The 22,047-nt window shown below is 45.2% G+C and overlaps 1 protein-coding gene across 1 annotated transcript in view; it reads left to right on the top strand.

Annotated features, from left to right (window-relative positions):
- Positions 1–6,943: 6,943 nt before the first annotated feature.
- dnah9l (dynein, axonemal, heavy polypeptide 9 like) overlaps positions 6,944–22,047 on the top strand; it is a gene marked incomplete at both ends in the record, with an annotated part of 69,819 nt that continues 54,715 nt past the window's right edge. Inside the window, 26 exons of the mRNA XM_083659252.1 lie at positions 6,944–7,016; positions 7,915–8,126; positions 8,591–8,824; positions 9,109–9,276; positions 10,344–10,460; positions 10,724–10,861; positions 11,868–11,992; positions 12,581–12,776; positions 13,229–13,333; positions 13,559–13,750; positions 14,223–14,423; positions 14,839–15,174; positions 15,338–15,415; positions 15,495–15,550; positions 15,802–15,922; positions 16,155–16,324; positions 16,578–16,800; positions 16,903–17,019; positions 17,542–17,628; positions 17,801–17,959; positions 18,552–18,635; positions 18,742–18,900; positions 19,104–19,226; positions 19,762–19,884; positions 20,899–21,123; positions 21,609–21,827. Coding sequence (XP_083515378.1) covers positions 6,944–7,016; positions 7,915–8,126; positions 8,591–8,824; positions 9,109–9,276; positions 10,344–10,460; positions 10,724–10,861; positions 11,868–11,992; positions 12,581–12,776; positions 13,229–13,333; positions 13,559–13,750; positions 14,223–14,423; positions 14,839–15,174; positions 15,338–15,415; positions 15,495–15,550; positions 15,802–15,922; positions 16,155–16,324; positions 16,578–16,800; positions 16,903–17,019; positions 17,542–17,628; positions 17,801–17,959; positions 18,552–18,635; positions 18,742–18,900; positions 19,104–19,226; positions 19,762–19,884; positions 20,899–21,123; positions 21,609–21,827 — 4,041 coding nt within the window. The remainder of the gene's footprint in view (positions 7,017–7,914; positions 8,127–8,590; positions 8,825–9,108; positions 9,277–10,343; positions 10,461–10,723; positions 10,862–11,867; positions 11,993–12,580; positions 12,777–13,228; positions 13,334–13,558; positions 13,751–14,222; positions 14,424–14,838; positions 15,175–15,337; positions 15,416–15,494; positions 15,551–15,801; positions 15,923–16,154; positions 16,325–16,577; positions 16,801–16,902; positions 17,020–17,541; positions 17,629–17,800; positions 17,960–18,551; positions 18,636–18,741; positions 18,901–19,103; positions 19,227–19,761; positions 19,885–20,898; positions 21,124–21,608; positions 21,828–22,047) is intronic.

Here is a 22,047-nt window from a genome sequence, read left to right as displayed (position 1 = left end):
TCTGTCAGAAACACTGTGCCACACTGCCCCCATGTGGCGATGGTCTACACTGCACAAGTGAACTGGGAGAAGAAGTACTGATCTATGCTCTTTTATTGAAAGGCAGCTTGGCAAAGCTGAATAAAAATGTGGGTGAATTTATTTTGGGGGGAAAATGCTTCCTCTCCTTTCAATTACCACAGTTTTCAAACGAAGCAAAAAAAGAAACCCCTATGCACAAGGGATGGAAACATTTTGAATCTAATGGTACCACCCACGATGAGTAATTGCAAAACATACTATTTACTATCAAATATAAGTCTTATGATCATGCCATATCACTGAACACCTGGTGATGATACATTATAGGTTCATAGGTAAGTGTAATGCCATTACCTGTCCTGGAGGTGTCACTGTTAAGTTAGGTCTCCCCCTGAAGGTTCGGGTTACAGGATAGGGTTGCATGGCATGAAGACAGCACACCTAGCACACCTGGGTTGCCACGGTGAGCGGTGAGCTGCTCATCAAGGTGTATCACTTTTCCAATTGATCGCCCTCAGCACTGGAGAAGAGAGAGAGAACACACACAGTGGAGACGATAGAAACAGAGTGTTTGTTATCGGGGGGTGGGGGTATCCCTCAATAGCTATCAAACCTGACTACAAGGGACTAATGCAGTGCCTTGACTTATATAATTTATCTGCCAAGTTGTTCTGAGGTGAGTGCATATATCATTTTAATAATTATATCTTTTACTCTCACAGATTAGCTTCTGTCGTTTCACATTCTCTCCATATAACCTATAGCAGGGCTAGTCACCTGGCGGCCCGCGGGCCGAATCGAAGCCCGCCAATCAAGTCAGACCGGCTGAGTTCTAAAAAATAAATATATATATCTATATATATATATATATATACACACACAATTATACCTCATTACTTATTACACCCGACTGGTTGTTTTTCAGATGTGATCCAGCTAAAGTGAGCTAAACAAGTCAGATCCACTATCAATGTTTTTCAGGAGATGCTGTGATGTAGCCACAAGAAAGGTGCAATATTAATGTTTTTCAGGAGATGCTGTGATGTAGCTAATCAATAAAGATGCATTATAAATGGTTTTTCAGGAGATGTGTGATGTAGCTAGCTAGGTTCTAAACAAGAAATATGGTTAAAATGTTTACAGTAGTTTTCCTGTCTTGCTGCACTACAATGTTACAATGCTGTGAGACGTAGCTAAACACAAAAGATGCAATATTAATAGTTTTTCATGAGATACTCAGTATTTAATATGGCGCTAGGTTCTAAACAAGAAAGAATGTTTACAGTTGTTTTCCTTTCCTGATGCACTAAAAATGTTTACAATGCTGTGGTGTAGCTAAGAGGGGTCAGAATTGACCACATTATATTTCAAATGGCTGACATGTGTTGTAGAACACTTAGATTTGTTTCAAATGTGTTTACTTTTGGGGCTTTAACCCAGCTTTTGTTGCACAGAAATTAAGCACTTTTAAATGAAAATTAAGCTACTTTTGCAATGTAGTGAAATGCAAGTTTTGACAAATGTGGTGGCGCGGTGTGTCAAGTGTAAATATAATGGGATTAATAGCTCGGGGAACGATCCGGCCCCCGGCCCCTTAGGTTTCTGACAATGTGGCCCCCTGAACAATTTAGTTGAATAGCTCTGACCTATAGTCTGTCTATAGGCTATTACTCTCTGCCCCACTCATCCATATCCCTTTGTTTCAGCACAGTCTTCATGGCTGAGGCTACCATCGTCAGCAGTAGCAGTGGAGCTGCAGGCAGTGGAAAGGGCGGAGGAGGAGTTCGCGTCCCCCAGGACGCCTCTCTCAAAGTGGGGGTGGTGCTGTCGGACGAGAGGGTGGACTTCCTCCGGGAGCAGGCCTTCTGTGTCCTGCGAGTGAAGACGGAGAAGTGGAACCGCTTCATCGGGGCGGAGGAGAACCAGAAGATTCTGCTGGACTTCTTGGACCACATATTCACAAACAGGCTGGTGCTCTTCACCGGGCCTGGGGGAACGCTGCATGCTGGGGATTCTCAGGTGAGGAGGGTTGCTGCACACTCGTAGCCTTGATGCAAAAAAAAAAAAAAAAAATTGTTTCAACCAATGTTTCCACAGTGATATCTTTCTCAAGCAGTTTTGGTGACATATATAGAAGGGGACACAGGTGCAATTTGAAGGAGTAGTGTTCCCAATATTTGCATGAGCAACAACACAAGGTGTTACCATTGTCTCGTCAATTAAAATAAAATAAAAAACAATCTAGAACATTTGACAGAGTAATGTAGGTCTAAAAACTCTGAATAAATACTCCTGTCCTGTTGAGTATGAAAGCATAGCCTGGGGCATGGGATAGGTACTGTAAGACAGTGGGCAGTGTGGTGGCCCAATGGTTAGAGAAGCGAGCTTGTGACCGGAAGGTCGTCGGTTCAATCCCCGGGACCGGCAGGATAAATCTGGGTGGGGGGAAATTGAAAAGGCAGCGCTTGCCCCTCCCTCATCATTACCACCACACCTTAACCCCAACTGCTCCAGTGGAGCTGATCAGTGGCCAACAGATCAGACTGTGGTTGTACTGGTCAGGTATGACTGTGTGTGTGATGTGTGTGAACAGGCCAGGGCACTCCTGAAAAAGACAGCATTGCTCTCAGTGAGACTCCCCCTGTATAAAAAAAGGGTAAAAAAAGACAAAAAAGACGCGTGCTCAGGTGAGACAGACGGATTCAGAGATAGATGCACATAGTAGGCATATACTGTGGACAAAATATAAGGACCACACTCAACAACAGTGAGTTGCTTTTGCAAAATAAAAATAAAATAAAATAAATAAAATTAATATTTCCCCATCCTGGCTAAAATAAATGTTGTAGGCAAAGTAAATAAGGGATTATAGTACGTACGTAGTATACAGAGTTACCCCCATGTAAAAGGTGTTCTAAACTAAACTGCACGGTTCAGCATATCACAGTAGTGGTTTGATAAATTCCTACAGTAGCAGCCTGCATTAGTTTGACTGGGTGCCATTCAAGTATATACCAATGCATAATCAAGACTTCCTAGAATTTACTCCCATCTTGAGATTTGTTTTTATATGAATACAGTCTTACATGCACGATCACAGAAATGATTCTATCGCTCAAGCAAGACAATAAGCACTAGCCCTAGCATGCATTAGCACAAAGGCAAATCTCCTGCTTTTGCTGTCTACACTCCATCTAACATGTGCTTCTGTTGAAATAAGTCACTACTTATTTCTAGTGCTTTCAATGCTGGTGAAAGCATTCCTACTGTGTTTGCATCTGTGAAGACGTCCCCACCATGGAAGACCAAGCTGCTGTGTGTGCTGAAGAGAGGCGTGAAGAGAATCTCCCGCCAAGGCTTCAAAACACAACTCCGCCTGGGAGAGGTGTCCGGATACCCCATGGAGCACCTGCCTGTCCTCATCTCCGAGGTGGGCTAGTGAGTGTGTGCGTGTGCATGTGCGCGTTGTGTTGTGTGTGTGTGTGTGTGTGTGTGTGTGTATGTGTGTGTGTGTGTGTGTGTGTGTGTGTGTGTGTGTGTGTGCGCGCACGCGTGCGTTTTGTGTGTGTGTGCGTGCGCGTTGCGTGCGTTTTGTGTGTGTGTGGGTGTACGCACACTGAGTGAGGGGTCCTGGGTGATACACATGATGCCACCCTCTCCGGTGATGGTGGCCTCAGCTGTGAAGGTTCAGTTGGACAAAGGGATGATCTGGATGAGTGATGAGGAGATATAAAAACAGGCTATAATGTAGATAAACAATATAGAGGGGAAGATGGTAGAAGAGAGAAGAAGATCCTTGGAGAGCGAGGTCAAAAGCTACAATGGTGTGTCCACTCACCTCATCAGAAGAACCCGTGTGTGTTGCTGTGTGTCTGGGTGTGTGTGTGCTTCTGCACGCGTACTGTAGGTGCTGGTGTGTGTGCTGTCCAACGGGCTGAACCATGAGGACTGGCCGCGGGTGGTGTCTGAAGACATCCACAGGCACCTGGAGAAGCTGAGGAGCAGGGTGGTCACTCTGAGAGGCTGCGCCGAGGGACACACACTGCTGCCCCTGCCGCTGTGTGTGGAGAGAGCACACGGTCACGACATTGCACTCAGGTCAGTGTGTGTGTGTGTGAGAGAGAGAGAGAGAGAGAGAGAGAGAGAGAGAGAGAGAGAGAGAGAGAGAGAGAGAGAGAGAGGAGAGAGAGAGAGAGAGAGAGAGAGAGAGAGAGAGAGAGAGAGAGAGAGATGAGAGAGAGAGAGAGAGAGAGAGAGAGAGAGAGAGAGAGAGAGAGAAGCATGGGTAGCTTATTACTTGTAGTTGAAAATATATAGTTAATATGTAAACCTACTATAGATCTTTAAACCATCAAAAGTCTGGTATATTTTATGTAGCTTACAATTAGCTTCAGCATATTGCCTGTGTAAATCCTTTTTATAGCATACTTCTGAAGCCATTTAACATGGGATGCAAGCACTCACCTTTGAAGTGACTGGAAGAATGACACATTAATTTTGACAAAGAGATAGAAATATGGTTTTGGAAACTCCTTTTTACTTGACAATCCAAACGCTAAGACACAGTATATTAAAATATGACCTGATATATACCTGAGCAGATTGATTTTCCACTGGATTCATGTCTGGACTCAGACTGTCTGTGGGCCTGTTGCACAATTCCCTGTCTTCCTCTTTGCAGACATTCCCTGGTTGGGCTGCTGCTTTGGCTCATTGTCATGTTGAAAGATGAAAATCTTTGTTAACTAGAGATTTCATGGATTTTTCTGTTCAGGCCTCAAGGTAGCCGCAGAATAATAGCACTATTGAAAAGGTGTATAGACTCACTCAATATCCACTGTAGTGCCTATATAAGCGTTCAGATAGCTTTTCTCAGCTCCCTCACACAAGGGGATAAAAAACTATTGAATCAGGCTGTTGGCAATTTATAGTTGACATTGTCTCACTCTTCATGTGATGTTCACTTCACAGAGCTGAGTGGATGGCTCCATCATGTGTTACTTTGATGAGCTGGGTTGTAACATACACTATGAGGGGAGTCATGCACCAAAGTAAATATTAAAATAATAGCCTAATTTATTCAAACTAATGGAGAATAACACAAACTACATTATATAAACAGAAAAGGTGCATCGGTGAGGAGGGCGGTCAGGTCTTCTGCCCATGTCTGCCCAGGTGCACCCAATCAGCCTACTTTTAGATGTTTTATTACAGAAAGTGTATGAAACGTGGTCACAATACATTCTGTCATTGTGTTAGCCTACTTGTGGTTGGAATTCTAGTGCAAACAAATTAGTGTCCTTTTTGCTGGGGACTCCCTGGAGCCTTTCAAGGCCCCCCTGGGAGAGTACTCACACCAAGGATAAAATAGTCACACATGTTGGGGGATAGGCTACCTACAAATTTGGATGAGTTTGAATGGTCTTCTCTTCAGTAACGCTAGGAATTGAGGTAACCTAATATACTAATATTATTATTAGACACAACAAATGCATGACAAAGTAGCCTAGCGTTAGCACATAGCGCTAGGTTGACATGGTGGTTACTGCTAAACTAACGTTAGCTACCTTAGCTAATGTTAGCATAATCGTCCATTCATTAGGCTACCGTCATACACTGTATATAGTGATTGACCCACTTGACATGTTCGTCTCCCTCAGCCCCACTGGCTGGCCGGTGGACCGCGGCTTGTTGTACTCCATAGAGACGCTGGTGATCCAGTGGTCAGGCCAGATATGGAGCGTCCTGAAGAAGGACTCGGGCATGGTGCTGCGCCAGGGAGACCACCCGGGCCCCACCGTGGAGCTCCAGTTCTGGGCCGCGCAAAGGGAAAACCTCCTGGGCATCCAGTCACAGGTGGGTATCATCAGGTCGAGGCTTGAGATGTGTGTGTGAGCATGTAGTAACGCTATGTAGACCCTATACTGGTATTTTTACATATTGTGATATGATATGAATAATCTATTTTAAGATAGAATCAGAATCATTTGTTTATTCGGCCAAAGTATGTTTGCACATATACAAGGAAATTGACTTGTGTGGTTGGTGCTCAATTAAGCAATATCACACGAGAGGGACTGAGGGAGTGCATTGTTGGCTAATATTGGCACTGCTGTGATTCGGTCGCAGGCACGAGGCCGCAGGCCGAGTGCCGTAGATAATCACAGCAGTGCCAATATTAGACAACAATGCACGACCTCGAGTGTGATATTGCTTTTATACAACAGTTCTATTAAACAAAGCTGATTAAAAAAATGACAAAAAGCTGAGAAAATAGATGATTTCTGTATTTATTCCTCCGCCAACAAAAATAGTCCCCCCAGCTTTCCCTTTGCAGAAAATGTAGCCTAATCAGCCTAATTAACTGCAGGCTGTCTACTCTACTACTGTCTACTCTACAGCTGTGAAGCATTTTGTTGATTAGGGCAGCTGTGAAGCGGAGTGATCTACACACAGTGAAGCGCCAGTGCATTATCATGAAATATAGGCACTCGTAGGATCCCTCTTGTCCAATCAAATTGCTCGGCCGGAACTACCTGTTGTATAAGTTACAGATAGATGCTGTTAGCCAATATTGCATAATGGTATCACTCAGTGAACACTCGCCAACATCTTGAAATCCAGCAAGACAATTGTCTGTAAGGAGGAATAAAAAATTAAATTTGTAATTTTAGAAATAGAAAGTGTGTGTGTGTGTGTGTGTGTGTGTGTGTGTGTGTGTGTGTGTGTGTGTGTGTGTGTGTGTGTGTGTGTGTGTGTGTGTGTGTGTGTGTGTGTGTGCGCGTGCGTGTGTGTGTCCACTTTCTACCCTGGCCTGTTGCATGGCACAGCATACACTCATTTGCAGACAGTCTCACATTAACTGGTGGTGTGCACATCCTATTCTGTTGTTCAGATCCAGAGCCCCAAGGTGGAGCAGATCATGGAGATCCTGAGGAGAACCAAGAGCAGCTACTACTCCTCCTTCAACGACATCTGCCTCAAAGTCAACGAGGGTAGATAAGCAGAACCACTTCTCTTGTTTCTCTTGTCTTGTCTCTCTTGTCTTGCCTCTTGTCTTCTTCTCCTCCTTGTTCCTAATAATCCAGTCTCATTTAGTTTGACCTGACAGGCAAAATGGATAATGCTGTGTACTGTAGTGTACATCAAGCAGTCATTGGCTTCATAAATATAGTTTATAATAACAGTTTACAGTTCTTACAGCATTTCTTTCTCCTGGTTCAATCAGTACGTTTACATGACACTTCAAATTATTGAATTTAAATGATTGAAATCGAATGATTGCGTTAGTCCGCTTAAAACCTGACTTTTTTGAAATATGACTGTCTTCATAGTTTACTAACACACACAGGGCTAAAGTGTTTTCGCCATTCGGTATTCAATGCCTGCTCTCTGTCCTTCAAATGCACAGTCATCATTGTTTTTAAGCTGCATGCTAACTCTTGACACATTTTGTATTCCTGTGCCCTTCTCTTTGTGTGTGTCAGCGTGTTCATTCAGCAGCAGTGGGCCAACATGAAATTGTAAATTGCCACTGCTGCTATTGAAAATTGAAAAATATTGAAAATGCCCAATAGTCCCGTCTTCTACGATATGCAAATTTGCAAGCGCAATCCGTCCCCGAAGTTTTGTGAAAATCAGGCCAGTAGTTCTTCCGTAATCCTGCTGACAAACAGACAAACACTGGCACTGAACACATAAACCTTGACAGAGGTAATAAACCCAAATAACAACCATTTCTAACTGTTGAACCTGTCGGCGAATAAAAAACCAGAGCAGACATCGAACAAAGTACAGAATCACCCCCCAAACCCTACTGCTAAAGAAAAGATCTTCGCCTAACACAGATGCATATTGTTATCCAGCCATGTTGTGTGTTTGTGGTGCTCGTAGCGGTGCTGGAGGCAGAGGACATAGACCTGTACCTGCGCCCTCTGAGGAGGCTGATCAGCAGCCTGGAGGAGAGACGTTTCCCGCAGATAGACGTCCTGCTGCCGCCCCTCTTCCACACGCTCTGTCTCATCTGGAGCAACTCGCAGTACTACTGCTCGCCTCAGCGCATGGTGCTGCTGCTGCAGGAGGTCCTCAACCTGCTCATCGACAAGGTACAGGAGAGTGTGGGAGAGAGAGGGACAACTGGATTAAATCATTTAAGTAACTATTCATCAATGACTTGAGACCTCAAAAGACTTGACTCGACTCGACTTGGACCTGCGATTTGGGACTCGTGAATGATCTTATTTTATTTTTTGATATTTTGGGTGCATTAACATTAAGGGAATGTCTACTAATAATAATGTAAACAAATCAATGCTGATAATGCTAACAATGGTGCGATGATAATACAGTACATGCCTTGAATTCCTTAGTTTTAGCTATGCAGTGTTCTAAGCAGACCGCATGGTATCCAGCAGATGATAGAACACTCATTGAGACTTGGACTTGTGACCAAAGGCTTGAGACTTGACTTGGACTTGGCCCTCAAAGATTTGAGACTTGACTTGTACTTGCAAAAACTTGACAGCATATCTGATACACGTATACAGTGTGTGTGTCTCCGTATGTCCAGGCCTTTGTCTACCTTCTGCCTGAGGAGCTGTTCAAGATGGAGTTGGAGGAGGGGGTGGAGAGGGTCCAGATAAGCGTATCGGTTCTGCGCAGCTTCAAGCGTCTGTTCCACATTCATCGCCAGCGGATCCCCCAGTACCACCGGCCTGGCCAGACCATCAGGCTGTGGGACTTCCCTGCCACCCTGGTGTTCCAGCGCTCAGAACGCATCATGGCCAGGCTGCTAATGATCGAGGTCCACGCACGCACGCACGCACTCGCACACACACACACACACACACACACACACACACACACACACACACACACACACACACACACACACACACACACACAGCTCTGTGTGTTGCTAGTGATCTGTAGAAGAGCAGAGGTGTGCACATCCAACTTGCTCACAAAGTAGACTGGAAAAATACTAACAGTGCATTATGGACAACTCAGACTTCTTAACCACTGTACCTCCTCTGACACTGACTTATGGCCCTGACCTTTCAGTTGCTCTTCACCTCTGATCCACAGGAGCTGTTTGCAACCGCTCTGGACTTCCTGAAGCTGGAGAAGGTGGAGCTGGGCGGCTCCAGAGGGAAGATCCTCAGTGAGATGGTCTTCGGCATGAGTGAGGAGTTTCACGACCGCTGGCGGGCCCTCAGAGAGAGCAAATATGACCCCCTGGACTACACTAACGATGTGAGGCTGAGGCCGAGTGTGTGATTATGACCCCCTGGACGACACTAACGATGTGCGACAGTACAGTTATTGAACAGCAGCTAAACAAAGTGGTTACTAAACAACGCAGTAATAACCCTTTCACACCAGGGTTATTCCCAGATCGATTTGGGCTTTGAAAGGATTAACCCTGGTTGATTTGGGCTTTGAAAGGGTTAACCCTGGTTGATTTGGGCTTTGAAAGGGTTAACCCTGGTTGCCCGACTCGGCTTGGTGACCTCTGTCGAGGTCAGTCCGTCCAGTGTCAGATAAGGGTTCCTTTCTTCACCGTGAAGGTCACCACCCTAGCCTATGCTGTTATGTAGTCTCGCAAGTGTTTAAGGACCGCCCCCTAAGACCAAAACAAAATGCGTGACAGACATATGAATTGCCCAACCACGGACCTCCTTATTTGCGTGACACAACTCGTGGGGCAGTACATTCTGAATGATGCACCAATGCATGCAGAAAGCCGGACTTCTGCAACAGCTACCCCAGCCAATCAGAGGCTTGCCGCAGCTTTTCCTGTGGCAGAACCCGGAAATGCTGAATTTGTGATTCAGACCCTGACGTGAGACTAATGACCCGACTCCTATCTGAATTGTCATGACCAGTGTTGACTGACTTGGTGTGAATTGACAAAAGAAGGGTTGAACATGGGGTCAAGTAACCTGGTCCAACACTGGTAATTGGGATGAAAGTGGTACTACTGTATAAGAGTGGTGATTTTTAGTTTGTGCATTTATATTTATATCAGCACTATTATGTTCACAGGAGTGTGTTGTTGGGTATTTTACAGATATTTTTCAAAGGCTTCCGGCATGACTCAGCTCATCAAAACTGAGGACTCATAATATACTTTTGGGAAGAGTGTATTAGTCCAGCCCATATTGATCGAATTAACTGGACAGAGCTTACAGGATTGATCGTGCACTCAAAGTGTAATAGAATTAAAGTAATACTAAAAGTGCACTCAAAGCTTCTTTTTTTTACATTTAAGATGAAAGATCATATCCATAATCGTCTATCCGATGTCGTCTTGTGTACAGGACTTTGTGAGTGACTACAGGCGGTTCATGGAGCAGAACAGAGATTTTGACCAGAGGCTGGGGACCGTCCTCAATCTGGCCTTCCAGCACTCCAAAAGCCTGAAGTCCACCTTTAAGGTATGCCTGCTACACCTTGAATCCCTTACCTCAACCTTTAAGGTATGCCTGCTACACCTTGAATCCCTTACCTCAACCTTTAAGGTATGCCTGCTACACCTTGAATCCCTTACCTCAACCTTTAAGGTATGCCTGCTACACCTTGAATCCTCTTCCTCATTCATGATCTGTGAATTTATTTCCATGCAGTCCTCTCCCTGCTGCAGTCATAATCAAATGACCCATTGCTGTCATATAACTGTCTTGCTGTGTCTTTCTTGTAGCTGTTGAAGATTTTCGGCACCCTGCTTGAGAGACCCAGGATCCACCAGCTGTTCTCTCCTAACTACAGCCTGTTGTTGGCCATGTTCAACCAGGAAGTCGACCACTGTCAGTTTATACTTGACCAGCACAGAGACAGGGTGAGAGGCAGAGGAGGATCTAGAGCAAACAGAATGGGGGGATAAATAAAAAGTAGATATTAACACACGTAGTAGTTCAGAATATCCTAATTTCAGCCGTATGACCACACTACAGCCTATAGAGACACTGCAGGGCACGCCATCATTCAGAAACCACACCCAAAACGGGGGGAAACAAAAACTCCCCCCCCCCCCCCCCCCCCCCAATTCTGGCATTCTCCTATGTCACGTGTTGCACACAAAGATCATATATACGGAAGATGAACACTCCAACTTACTTCCTTGACAGCTAGATCCACATCTTTCTTCTCGCCAATTCTCAATGGCTTCCTTGTTTTGCTCGGGAGTACAAAAAAACGTTAATTGGCGATTTTTTACATTTGTTGTCTGCGCAGCCCACCACACAACAGCTTTTAGCTATGTTTAATTCAAGGAAAATGACGCTGGTGTATGGAAGTGAATGGAGAGCTTTCCCCCGTGATGGGCATGTCCTATTTCATGCAGTGTCTCTATGACCATTAAATTACATCCATAATAGAGTGCCGCAGGGATGACATATTTTTGTAGTCTTACCTAGAAATCGCCGCCATGTTGGTTCGTAAGGGGGAAAAGGCTATGGGATTTTAGAATGGGCATTTCGGTTAAATGCATGAAGGTTTCTGAAGATCGTTTTCTGAAAATCGCCTTAAAAAAAGTCAAAAGTCATAAAAGTGTTCCTCGTTTGTGAAGATTATCTTGCTGAACACAAATTTCCACTCCCATAAGCTTTTGTTCCTGCGCTAGGCTACTCTTGGGACAGTGTCTAATTGGCTTGATAAAGAAGCAGAGAGATAACATGCAGTGGCGCTACTCGTATTACCATGAGAGTTTCTCGTGGCTCACAGACTATTAAACACACACTAGACTAGCTGTACTGTATGTTAGTTATACCAAATGTTTTTGAAAAGAGTATTACCACAGAGCAATGAACATGACGTATAGTCCTCAACCAAACTGTATTTTCCAGCTGCGGGCAGGTTGTGCACTCCTGGGTAAGAATATGCCCACAGTGGCGGGCAACCTCAAATGGTCACAGGAGCTTCGGGATCGCATCCTCACCAACAGGAGCAACCTCAACCAGCTGGCCCATATGTATGGACCAACACCTCCACATGCACACACAACACACAACTGGCTCATCTGTCAGCTGACTACAGTCAAAAGCAGAATCTGTAGTTATGTTTAATATGGGGGGGGGGGGGGGGGGGTCAATATGGACTCATCAAAAATTGGTCAACAGGTTAAAAAAGCGTACTCAACTTTACTTTACTGTCACGTAATTTGTTTATGCCTTTGAATTGCATTATAAACAAAATAGACATGCATGGTTTTATTCCAAAAATGCTATCCATTTCGGGGGGAAATGGGGCTACCTGTAAAATCATCAGTCAATATTTAAACACAAATTAATAGCAAATCAATTTGTATGCGGGGGCCTTTACGATGGCAAAGTATTTAAGAGTTATGTATAATGCTTCACTTTCATGTCAGCATTTTTCTATAATTGTTTTCCCCAATGGTGGATATCATTTTGGAATCGCAAATGACACATACAGTATACACATGCATGCACTGCCTAGTTTATTGTAGTGTCACTGTCAAACATACACACAACACATGGCCAGTGTGTTTCTCTCCTTATCTTCATTCCTCTCACCTCTTTGCCCTCATCCCTCCCAGGCCTCTGGGCTCTGCTGAGGCGGACGAGGTCCAGCAGAAGTGTGAGCGTATCCTGGAGGTTCTGGAGCAGCACGACGAGGAGCTGCTGTCAGAGTGGACCGAGGGGCTGGAGGAGCTCTGTCACACCAAACTCCAGGAGCCGCTGCTCAACCTGGACACTGACACCGGCCTGTTCCAGGTCAACTTCAACCCTGCTGTAAGGAGAAAGCAGATGGAAAACACCAAGAGTGGCACAATCAGAATTACAATCACTTTCCCTACTAGTATATTAATCTAGTCCATACTTTGGCATGTGTGCTGCGCCACAACTCCACGCAGACTTACCTAAAAATGGCAAAAATGCTAATAAACAGCTTAAAATGTCACACACACCGTGTGGGCCTAGCCTCTTCCCACATATCACCTGTCAATCAAACTGTGCATGGAGTCTCTTTCCACACGTCACCTGTCAAATGCACAGTGTGGGCGGGGCCTCTTCCCACACATCACATGTCAATCAAACAGAGTGGGCGGCGCTTGGAGAATTACAGGAAATGCATGAAAAATGCTCATAAACAGCTTACATTTGGGAAAATGCAAAGACAAAAATTAACTTTGCAACTTTGAATTTTCCCCAATTGTATATTGGATTCTCTTCTTTCTGCCCAGTTGACCTCAGTGCTAAGAGAGGTGAAGTATCTCGGCATGCTGAAGAACCACAACATCCCTAAAGCGGCTTTCCATCTCTACTCCAAACGAGAGACTCTCTACATGGTGGGTACTTTGGCTTCTAGTGTGGCACAATGTACAATGATACATGAACTTTCACATGCTGTTTGGGGTTATAAATGGTTTGTTTATCTCTGAAAGTTGCAAGGAGACCATTCTCAATCAGTCTTTTGTTCCCCATCTAGTCCGACCGTGTCTGTGTCTAGATGCTCGTGTTCTGTCCAAAACAATCCGGGTTACACAGTGTTAACATTGCGGGCTGTCCTGTAGTACACCACAACGCTGGCCTTGGTGACCCAATGGCACAACCAGCTCCACAGCACCATCCTGGCCGTAGAGCTGGGATTGGTCAAGGAGGAGATGGCCGGGACCAGACGGCAGCTAGAGCCCGCCCTCCGCGAACTGACCTGGGCTAAGGACGACCTTTGGGACTACATCCAGACCACACGGAACCTGGTCAAGGTACAGTGCATTCTCACAGACACTTTTGCTTTGAAGAAAAACTTCTGAGAACAAATATCCAGGTACTGGACAAGATCATCTCAGTGTGGGGTTTAATTCTCGTCTCTGTACTTAGATTCACACTATTCTAGGGCATGTTCACATCAGTCTGCTTTATTTATAGAAAAGGTGCCGCCTCAGCTGTATTTTGTGCTGATATATGAAGAAGCGGGCGGGCATAGGCGGTCTGTTTCCATAGCAACGTCAGATGCTGCACTGAAGCTGTCGGCTATGAGCCGCCTTCATAGCATGAAGCCCCGCATCCGCCGTACTGTGATTGGTCGCCTCGTAAAAAGAAAAACTTTAGAAAGGTTCTCTGCCTGAAAAGGAGCTACAGTACATGTGGCTGTTGTCTCTCTCTCTCTCTCTCTCTCTCTCTCTCTCTCTCTCTCTCTCTCGCTCTCTCTCTCTCTCTCTCTCTCGCAATCCCAAGGGGGTTTCGAGTCGCGTCCAGACGAGCAAGGCCAACGTGGAGGCCATCCAGGCGCTGATGGGGAAGGTCAGCCACCGGGCCTTCATCACCAGGAAGAGCCGCGGCTCTACCCTCCTCATCCTCCCTGACATGGAGGAGAGTGTTGCCAAACAGGCCGCGCTCATCAGCGACACTGGAGAGCAGATACACAAACTACTGCAGGTACAAACTCAGATACACACAGTACACAAATACATAAACCTACTGCAGGTACAAACTCAGATACACACAGTACACAAATATATAAACCTACTGCAGGTACAAACTCAGATATACACACAGTACACAAATACATAAACCTACTGCAGGTACAAACTCAGATACACACAGTACACAAATACATAAACCTACTGGACTCACACACATACTGTACACTCCACCCACTCTTGAAGCTGGAGAACATGTATAGCCGGTACTGTATACAGTACAGTACACACACATAATACATGTACACCTGCAGATGGAATATTCATTGATCATATTCAAAATAAAGCTTCAGATACAAGACACTCACTCACTCACTCACACTTTCTTCTCTCCTAACCTCCACCTGCCGGCCATTTCCGCTCTGTTCCAGGAGAACCAGTCTCTGCTGGGCGCGTCGGACCCGGACAGCGGTGAGTGGCGGGCCTACACAGACTATGTGGACCGTATGGTCCTGGCGGGCTTCTCCAGCGCAGTACGCTGCTCCCTGCAGTATTTCATGGACAACACGGACGCAGCTCAGCGCATCGCACCGCTCTTTGAGGTCCAGCTGGTGCTCAACGGCAGCGAGATGACCTTTGACCCCTCGCTGGACCTCAGCCGGCAGGGCAACTTCTATGATATTGTCGATAAGATGGTGGCCAATATCACCAACATGGCATCCTTCATACCCAGAGTGGCCAAGCATACACATCTGGATAACTATCAGGTGATACAGACAGATATATACACTGTGTGTGCGTGCGTGCGTGCGTGTGTGTGTGTGTGTGTGTGTGTGTGTGTGCAGTATGTACACATGCAGAAATACATGTTTGCCTGCACAAACCTGCTTAAACAAACATAAACTTTAACCTGTTCTCCTCCACTTCTAGTCGGACATAGACGAGATGGAAGACTTGTCGGAGCTGTGCCAAGTGATCCGAACTCGGGCACGCACAGCCATCGCTAAGGTGGGTGTGTGTGTGTTCCTCATCCACACTGAGGCTCAGTCATGGTGCTCACAGTGACAAAGATTGTGTTGATTTTCAGGTCAGGGAATACCAGGGATCGTTTGCCAGCTACCGCTACCTCTGGACTGATGACAGGTCAGACATGAGTGACTGTCCACCTGCTGTTTCTCTGTTGTTTTTGTATGTGTGACTGTCCTTGAGTGTTTCATTTATGATTGAGTGTGATTTTTCTTTCTGAATATACTGAATTAATCATGGCATATTTGCAAGGTTTTCTAAATGTCTTTCTCACTTTATGATATATATTATGATATATTTCCCAGTGAAAATAAATGGTTGCTTTTTGTATATTAAATTGGCAGTCCTTTTTTTCTTACCATTGACAGGTCTGAATTTATGCGGCAGTTCCTGTTGTATGGGCATGTACTGAGTACAGAGGAGGCTGAGCTGTATGCCGACTATGAACTGAAGAAGAACCCTCCCACTCTGGACAACTTCAAAGAACAGGTGCGTCCCACATCATAGTTCACATTCACAGTTTTCAAAGGTTGGGATAAGCTTTTTGTTCAAGGGGACATCGATGGTGGTTGTCAGTCGCTTTCAGTTTTTCCCAGCCAGTTCTGGGATGCAGACCAGCAACTATCTGGTCACAAGCCCACCTCTCTAAAACTCTCGTCTAACATTGCCCCCAAATGACAAAAGTGAATACTTACCGTACGTCTTCATTCTTCATTTGCAGATCAATCTGTTTGAGTCTCTGTATATGCGAGTGAGCAAGATGGAGGACAGGAGGGTGTTCTGTGGCTGGCTGCAGCTCGACATCAGACCCTTCAAACACGCACTGATGAACATCATCAAGAAATGGAGCTGGATGTTTAAGGAGCACCTTCTCAACCACGTAAACCAGAGGTTAGACACACACAACACACACAGAGACGCACGCGCGCACACGTACACGCACACACACACACAAACCTGATCTACACACCACTGGTTGCAAAAAAGATGCTAAGCAGATAAAACATAGGGCTCTAGCAGTGGTTTGATTAAATTCAAATTTTTACTTTCACATTATTATATTCCAAGAATACATTTTCGGTGCTTCTTCCCTCTTTTATCAAACTGATTCCATCCTCTCTCCTCCATACTCTGTGTCCCTCAGTGTGAGGGACTTGTCCTCCTTTGTCCAGGACACGGTGCGGGGTCTTTCTAACAAGGTGTCCGACGGCGACTACGCAGGCCTGGTGGACATCATGGGTCACCTCAGGGCCATGCGAGACCGACAGATCAGCAACGAGCACCACTTCAAACCTCTCAAGTCTACCGCTGAGCTCTTGAAGACCTACGGACAGCAGCTCCCCGAGAGCGTCTACTCACAGCTGGAGGTCTGTATCGGCAGGCACACACATGGCCCGGGATGATGGTTACATTATGTACACTTTTACTGCGTTACATCCTGTTACGTTATTATGACCACAATAACACAGGAGCTGCCTGAGAAGTGGAAAAGTCTGAGGAAGATCGCCTTCACGGTCAAACACGAAGTGGCGCCGCTACAATCCAACGAAGTCTCCGTCATACGCAGGAAGTGTGTCCGCTTTGAGGTGAGCCAGAGCCGTGTATATAGAAGAGTCGCGACATCTCCATTCACTCCAATGCACCAGTTTTTTTTACACTCAAGAGTTCCAGGAAGTAAGGTTCTGGGTTGTCGAGTTGCAGCAAAATGGACAGTTTGTGTTGTACTTGAACGTTTTTTTTTTTTTTTTTTTTTTTTTCAAATTGTACATTATCAGCTTTATTTTAGCATTGAAAAGTAGCGCGAGACCCCTTCCTGGCTGTTCATTGGCTAATGAGTCACGCATTTTGGTCATCCGCTGATGCCACTCTCTCTCTAAATTGCTCTGAGGTGAGGCTGTGTCTGAGTGGGGTAGGATGACAGCGTGGCGACCCCTAACAAAGAGCTCAATGTCTGACCATCTCATCTTCTCTCCTGCATTATGTATGACTGAGCCACCACCCCCCAACGTGCAGCATGCAGAGTTATTGATGGAGATGTAGAGACAGAACTTCATCCAGACTGCAGCTTCCTTGAATCGTGAATGTGCCGTGTTTTTTCCACCCCTCAGGTCAAGCAGCACGAGTTCAGAGAACAGTTCCGTACCGAAGCCATCTTTAAGATCAGTGTGGAAGAGCCGTATAAACTGATTGATAAGGTGAGGATTGTGATCCACTGCCTGACTACCTATTTAACATCAATGTCATTTCTGAAGTCAAATTTGGTGCCTCTAATAATTACATGGAATTCACACATTTGTTGTCCATCTTTAATACTTTTAGAGCATTTGAATGGCCTACAGTATATGTCTTTTATGTCTCTGTCCCCAGTCTAATCGAGCAGTAGCAGTGACGGAGACAGAAATGCGGAAGTTGCAGGACACGGCTGATCTGTTTGAGGTCAGCTTCCCGGACTACAAGCAGTTGCGCCAGTGTCGCTCGGACATCATACTGGTCAAAGCTGTCTGGGACATGGTCATCTTTGTCAAGGTACACGTCAATCAACAAAAACACGGCGGTCTGTTATTTACTACGTGCACCCAAACGTTGCCATTTTGAGTCGCTAGCTGTGTTCATGCATCATAACTCACACATTCACACAAGGTACCTAGCGCGGCGTGCATAGTGGATAAGAAGATACTGAATCTCTAGCAGTTCCGTGGGTGCTGTTCTGTACTGTAGCTGAGCCTGCACGCCAAAAGACAATTGACCCTTTGCGCTTCACTAGAGCAGACCTGGGTATTATATGGTCCGCGGGCCTGAAGCAGCCCTGATGGTTCTGTCTGGCCCGGGAGGTCTAAGACAAATCACACCATTTTACTTATGAAGCTAAAACATCAAGCGAGATGACTTAAATTGGCTGTTTGGAGTGATTTTCAATATAATAAATGCTGCAGAATAAGTGCAGCAGTGTGTTTTCTATCATTTCATCTAGTGATGAAATTAGAGGTTACGGCATGACAACATTTTTTTGGGCCCCCGGCGACAATCTGGGTTTCTCATGTGGCCCCCCAGGAAGAATAATTGCCCACCCTTGCAATAGAGCATCACAAATATAGCACTCTCATTCTCTCCATGCCAGACCAGTATAGAGGATTGGACCAAGACTCCATGGAAAGAGATCATCGTTGAGCAGATGGACATGGAGCTCAGACGATTTGCTAAGGTGTAACATGCTTCCACGCACTAACTCACTTCACATAAGCATATCATGTTCTTCACCTTTATTTGTTATTCTTTGATCTCATGCGTATTTCCGTTGCATGTTGAAGGAGATGAAGACGCTGGATAAGGAGGTGCGGGTGTGGAACGTCTACACGGGTCTGGAGTCCACCGTGAAGAACCTGCTGACCTCTCTGAGAGCCGTCAACGAGCTGCAGAACTCTGCTATCAGGGAGAGACACTGGCAACAGCTTATGAACACCACCAGGGTATGGGACAACCTCTGCTGCTTTATTGCTGCTATGTCCAGTCTGTAGCTTTTCAGTTGAATTCTATTCTGCTTCGGTTCTTTCTGTGCCCATCATGTCTGTTCCTGTCCTGTCACGATGGGCACAGTTTAGTTAACCCAGTGATCCAATGATAGGAGATGTGATCACACTCATGGCTGTCACACCGTCCCTTTGGTCCCCAGGTTAGGTTTGTGATGGGGGAGGGCACCACCCTGGGGGACCTGTTGGAACTACAGCTCCACCGTGTAGAAGACGAGGTCAAAAACATAGTGGACAAGGCTGTGAAAGAGTTGGCCATAGAGAAGGTAGGTTTAAGGTTTGGGGGGCAGAGACTACCTCTCTAACTTCAATGGGTTGTGGTTGTGATGTACATTGTACAAAAGCAAAATACAAGTCACATAAACAGAGAAAGCACAATTTCTTCTGTGCGAACGCTCCAGTAGTAGGGCAGTGGTACTATCAAAGCAGAAGTCCTATGGGTCAAGGCTGTTTAAATGTTGACTAAAAAAGTGGAGACAGTTCCTTCTTGAGTCTGTCACAAGATCCTTGAGATGAGGAGAGAAAGCCTTTTCAGCTTTAAGTACAGAAGGCGCTTTTTGCCTAATTCAGTCTGACCTCAGGGACATACTGACACAAATCCTGTGACCGTAAACTGTGTTCACCGCATTCTTTGGAGAAGAGCACTCAAGCCTGAAGCAGAATGGTTGAATACAAGTAAAAAATAAAATAAAAATAATAATAACAGCAACAACAACAAAAACAACAACAACACAAAAATAAGATAGATAGCACCCTCAGTAATTTCATTTTTGAGTGACACCTTTCCTGTTGCTCTTCTAGGTGTTGGCAGAGATTACCCAGACATGGAGTGTGATGGCCTTGTCCTACGAGACTCATCAGAGCACAGGGACCCCTCTGCTCAAAGCAGATGAGAATCTGATAGAAACTCTAGAGGATAACCAGGTAAGCATGTTACCTGTGCTTACTCCCCACAAAATGTGACGTGCCATTCATTTCAATAGTTGAAGAGATATATTGTCAGGTATTCACTGAATGCCCAAGAAGAAATTGAAAAGAAAATAATTTCCCCCTAATAAATTATTTGTACTTGTTATTTATTAGTTTTTATTCACTGAAATAACAGTAATATTGTCGCTAAATCAATAGCAATACCGGCAAATGGTATTGATTGACAGCAACCCTTCGCGAAGACTGACTCTAGTCATGACATGAGGATGACAATTTTGATGACAGGTGTCTTAACCAATCAGAATATCATTTAGTTGTGGCCTTAGCCAATCACAATTAGTTGAGTTGTGGGTGGGATATTACGAGGGATTCGAGGAATACGAGGAGACGAGACGGACGACAAGGAGGGAGGAGTTTATGATGATGTGGTTGTGACATGGAGTTGTTGTGATGAGGAAATGGACGCGCAGCGGTAGTTTTCAAAGGATTTAATCTGGAGCTGTTAAGCTATATTTTCGCCATTTCCAGGCTAGCTTGGAGGGCTTACTTGTTGCTTTTCAAGACAATGGGTTTTGTCATCAAGTGAACGTGATTGGTAAGTTAAAACTTTTGTTTTTATTGCTGGTGGGAGGGGTTACCGCATAGAAGGCCCGGTTCTGATAGGCACGGGTCGCCACTGATTGTACATCATACAAAACATCAGACTCTGTGTTAGATTATTATCTCAGGAGATCATGTGTTCACTCGTGTGTGTGCATGAGTGAGTGAGTGAGTGAGTGAGTGAGTGAGTGGCCATGGTTAGACGTAGCGGTGCCTGGCGGAGATCTGCACTCTACTGAGTAGACTTTTCTAGTTTCAGTTATGTTATATGGTCATGGCTAGGAGCGCTTTTTGCCTTTTATTTAGGGCTTCATACTGTAGGCTACTGGAACAGAACAGGTACAGTATCGATGCTGGAGGCTTCCTACAACCCACCTTCTGAAACGTCCCTTTGATGTCCCTTTTAAGGTGCAGCTGCAGAACATCCTGATGAGTAAGTACGTGGAGTACTTCCAGGCAGAAGTGAGTGGCTGGCAGAGGAAGCTGATGGTGGCTGACCTGGTCATCTCCTCCTGGATGTCTGTGCAGAGGACCTGGGCCCATCTCAACAGCATCTTCACCAACAGCCACGACATCCGCAGCCAGCTGGCCAGTGACGCCGACCGCTTCCAAGGCATCCACGCTGACCTCCAGGTAACACACGAAATGTTTCCTTTACATTCCTTTATCTGTACTCGCCCCTCACAACTTTATCTGTACTCGCCCCACACAACTGTAAAATTGCCTCCACAGCTAGAAAACTTAAATACAATTAAAATCCATCAGCTGGCCTTATTGTTCAGTCTAACCTAAAAAACAACAACAATGATAGCACATTTGTCTGTATATCATGATATCAAATATCCATGTAAGAATCATTCTTAAAATGCAATATGTACCAGAACCAAGCACACATGTATGTGTCTGTATAGCTGTATCTACCGTATACATAACTCTGAAAATAAAACACATTTGAATGTTATTTATTGATGCCTTATTATTCTGTTATTTAACTTCTCTCTCTCCCTATGCTGATCTGTGTGTACTGTATAAATGTCCCGACACCACCTTCTCATCACCTACTGTATCTCCCTTCTATTTTCCTCCTTCCCCCCTGCACTCCCTCTGGTCCCACCCAGAGCCTGATGGAGGAGGTGGTGCAGAGCAGTAACGTGGTGGAGGTAACCAACCAGCCAGGCTTCCTGGAGAAGCTGGAGACCTTGCAGCAGCGGCTGTCTGTGTGCGAGAAGGCGCTGGCCGAGTACCTGGAGACCAAGAGGCTCACCTTCCCCAGATTCTACTTTGTCTCTGCGTCCGACCTGCTGGAGATTGTCTCCAAGGGAACGCAGCCCAAACAGGTTTGCTGGAGCTGGATGGAGATTTCCATTTCATGACATATTCATATGACCACATACTGTAGATATCAGTGGAGCACAAGATATTGTGCGTGTTTGTGTTATGAAGACTAATGATTGATAATAACAATAACCTCAATGGTAGTGATAATGATGATTGTAGTCGATCAGAGTTCCTAGACAGAAATTAAATGTTTTAATTTCTAGGCTTGGAAACATTAGA

The sequence above is a fragment of the Poromitra crassiceps genome (assembly GCF_964638095.1).
Source record: "Poromitra crassiceps genome assembly, chromosome: 23".
NCBI classification, from domain to species: Eukaryota; Metazoa; Chordata; class Actinopteri; order Beryciformes; family Melamphaidae; genus Poromitra; species Poromitra crassiceps.
This window is presented reverse-complemented; position numbering and strand designations above follow the sequence as displayed.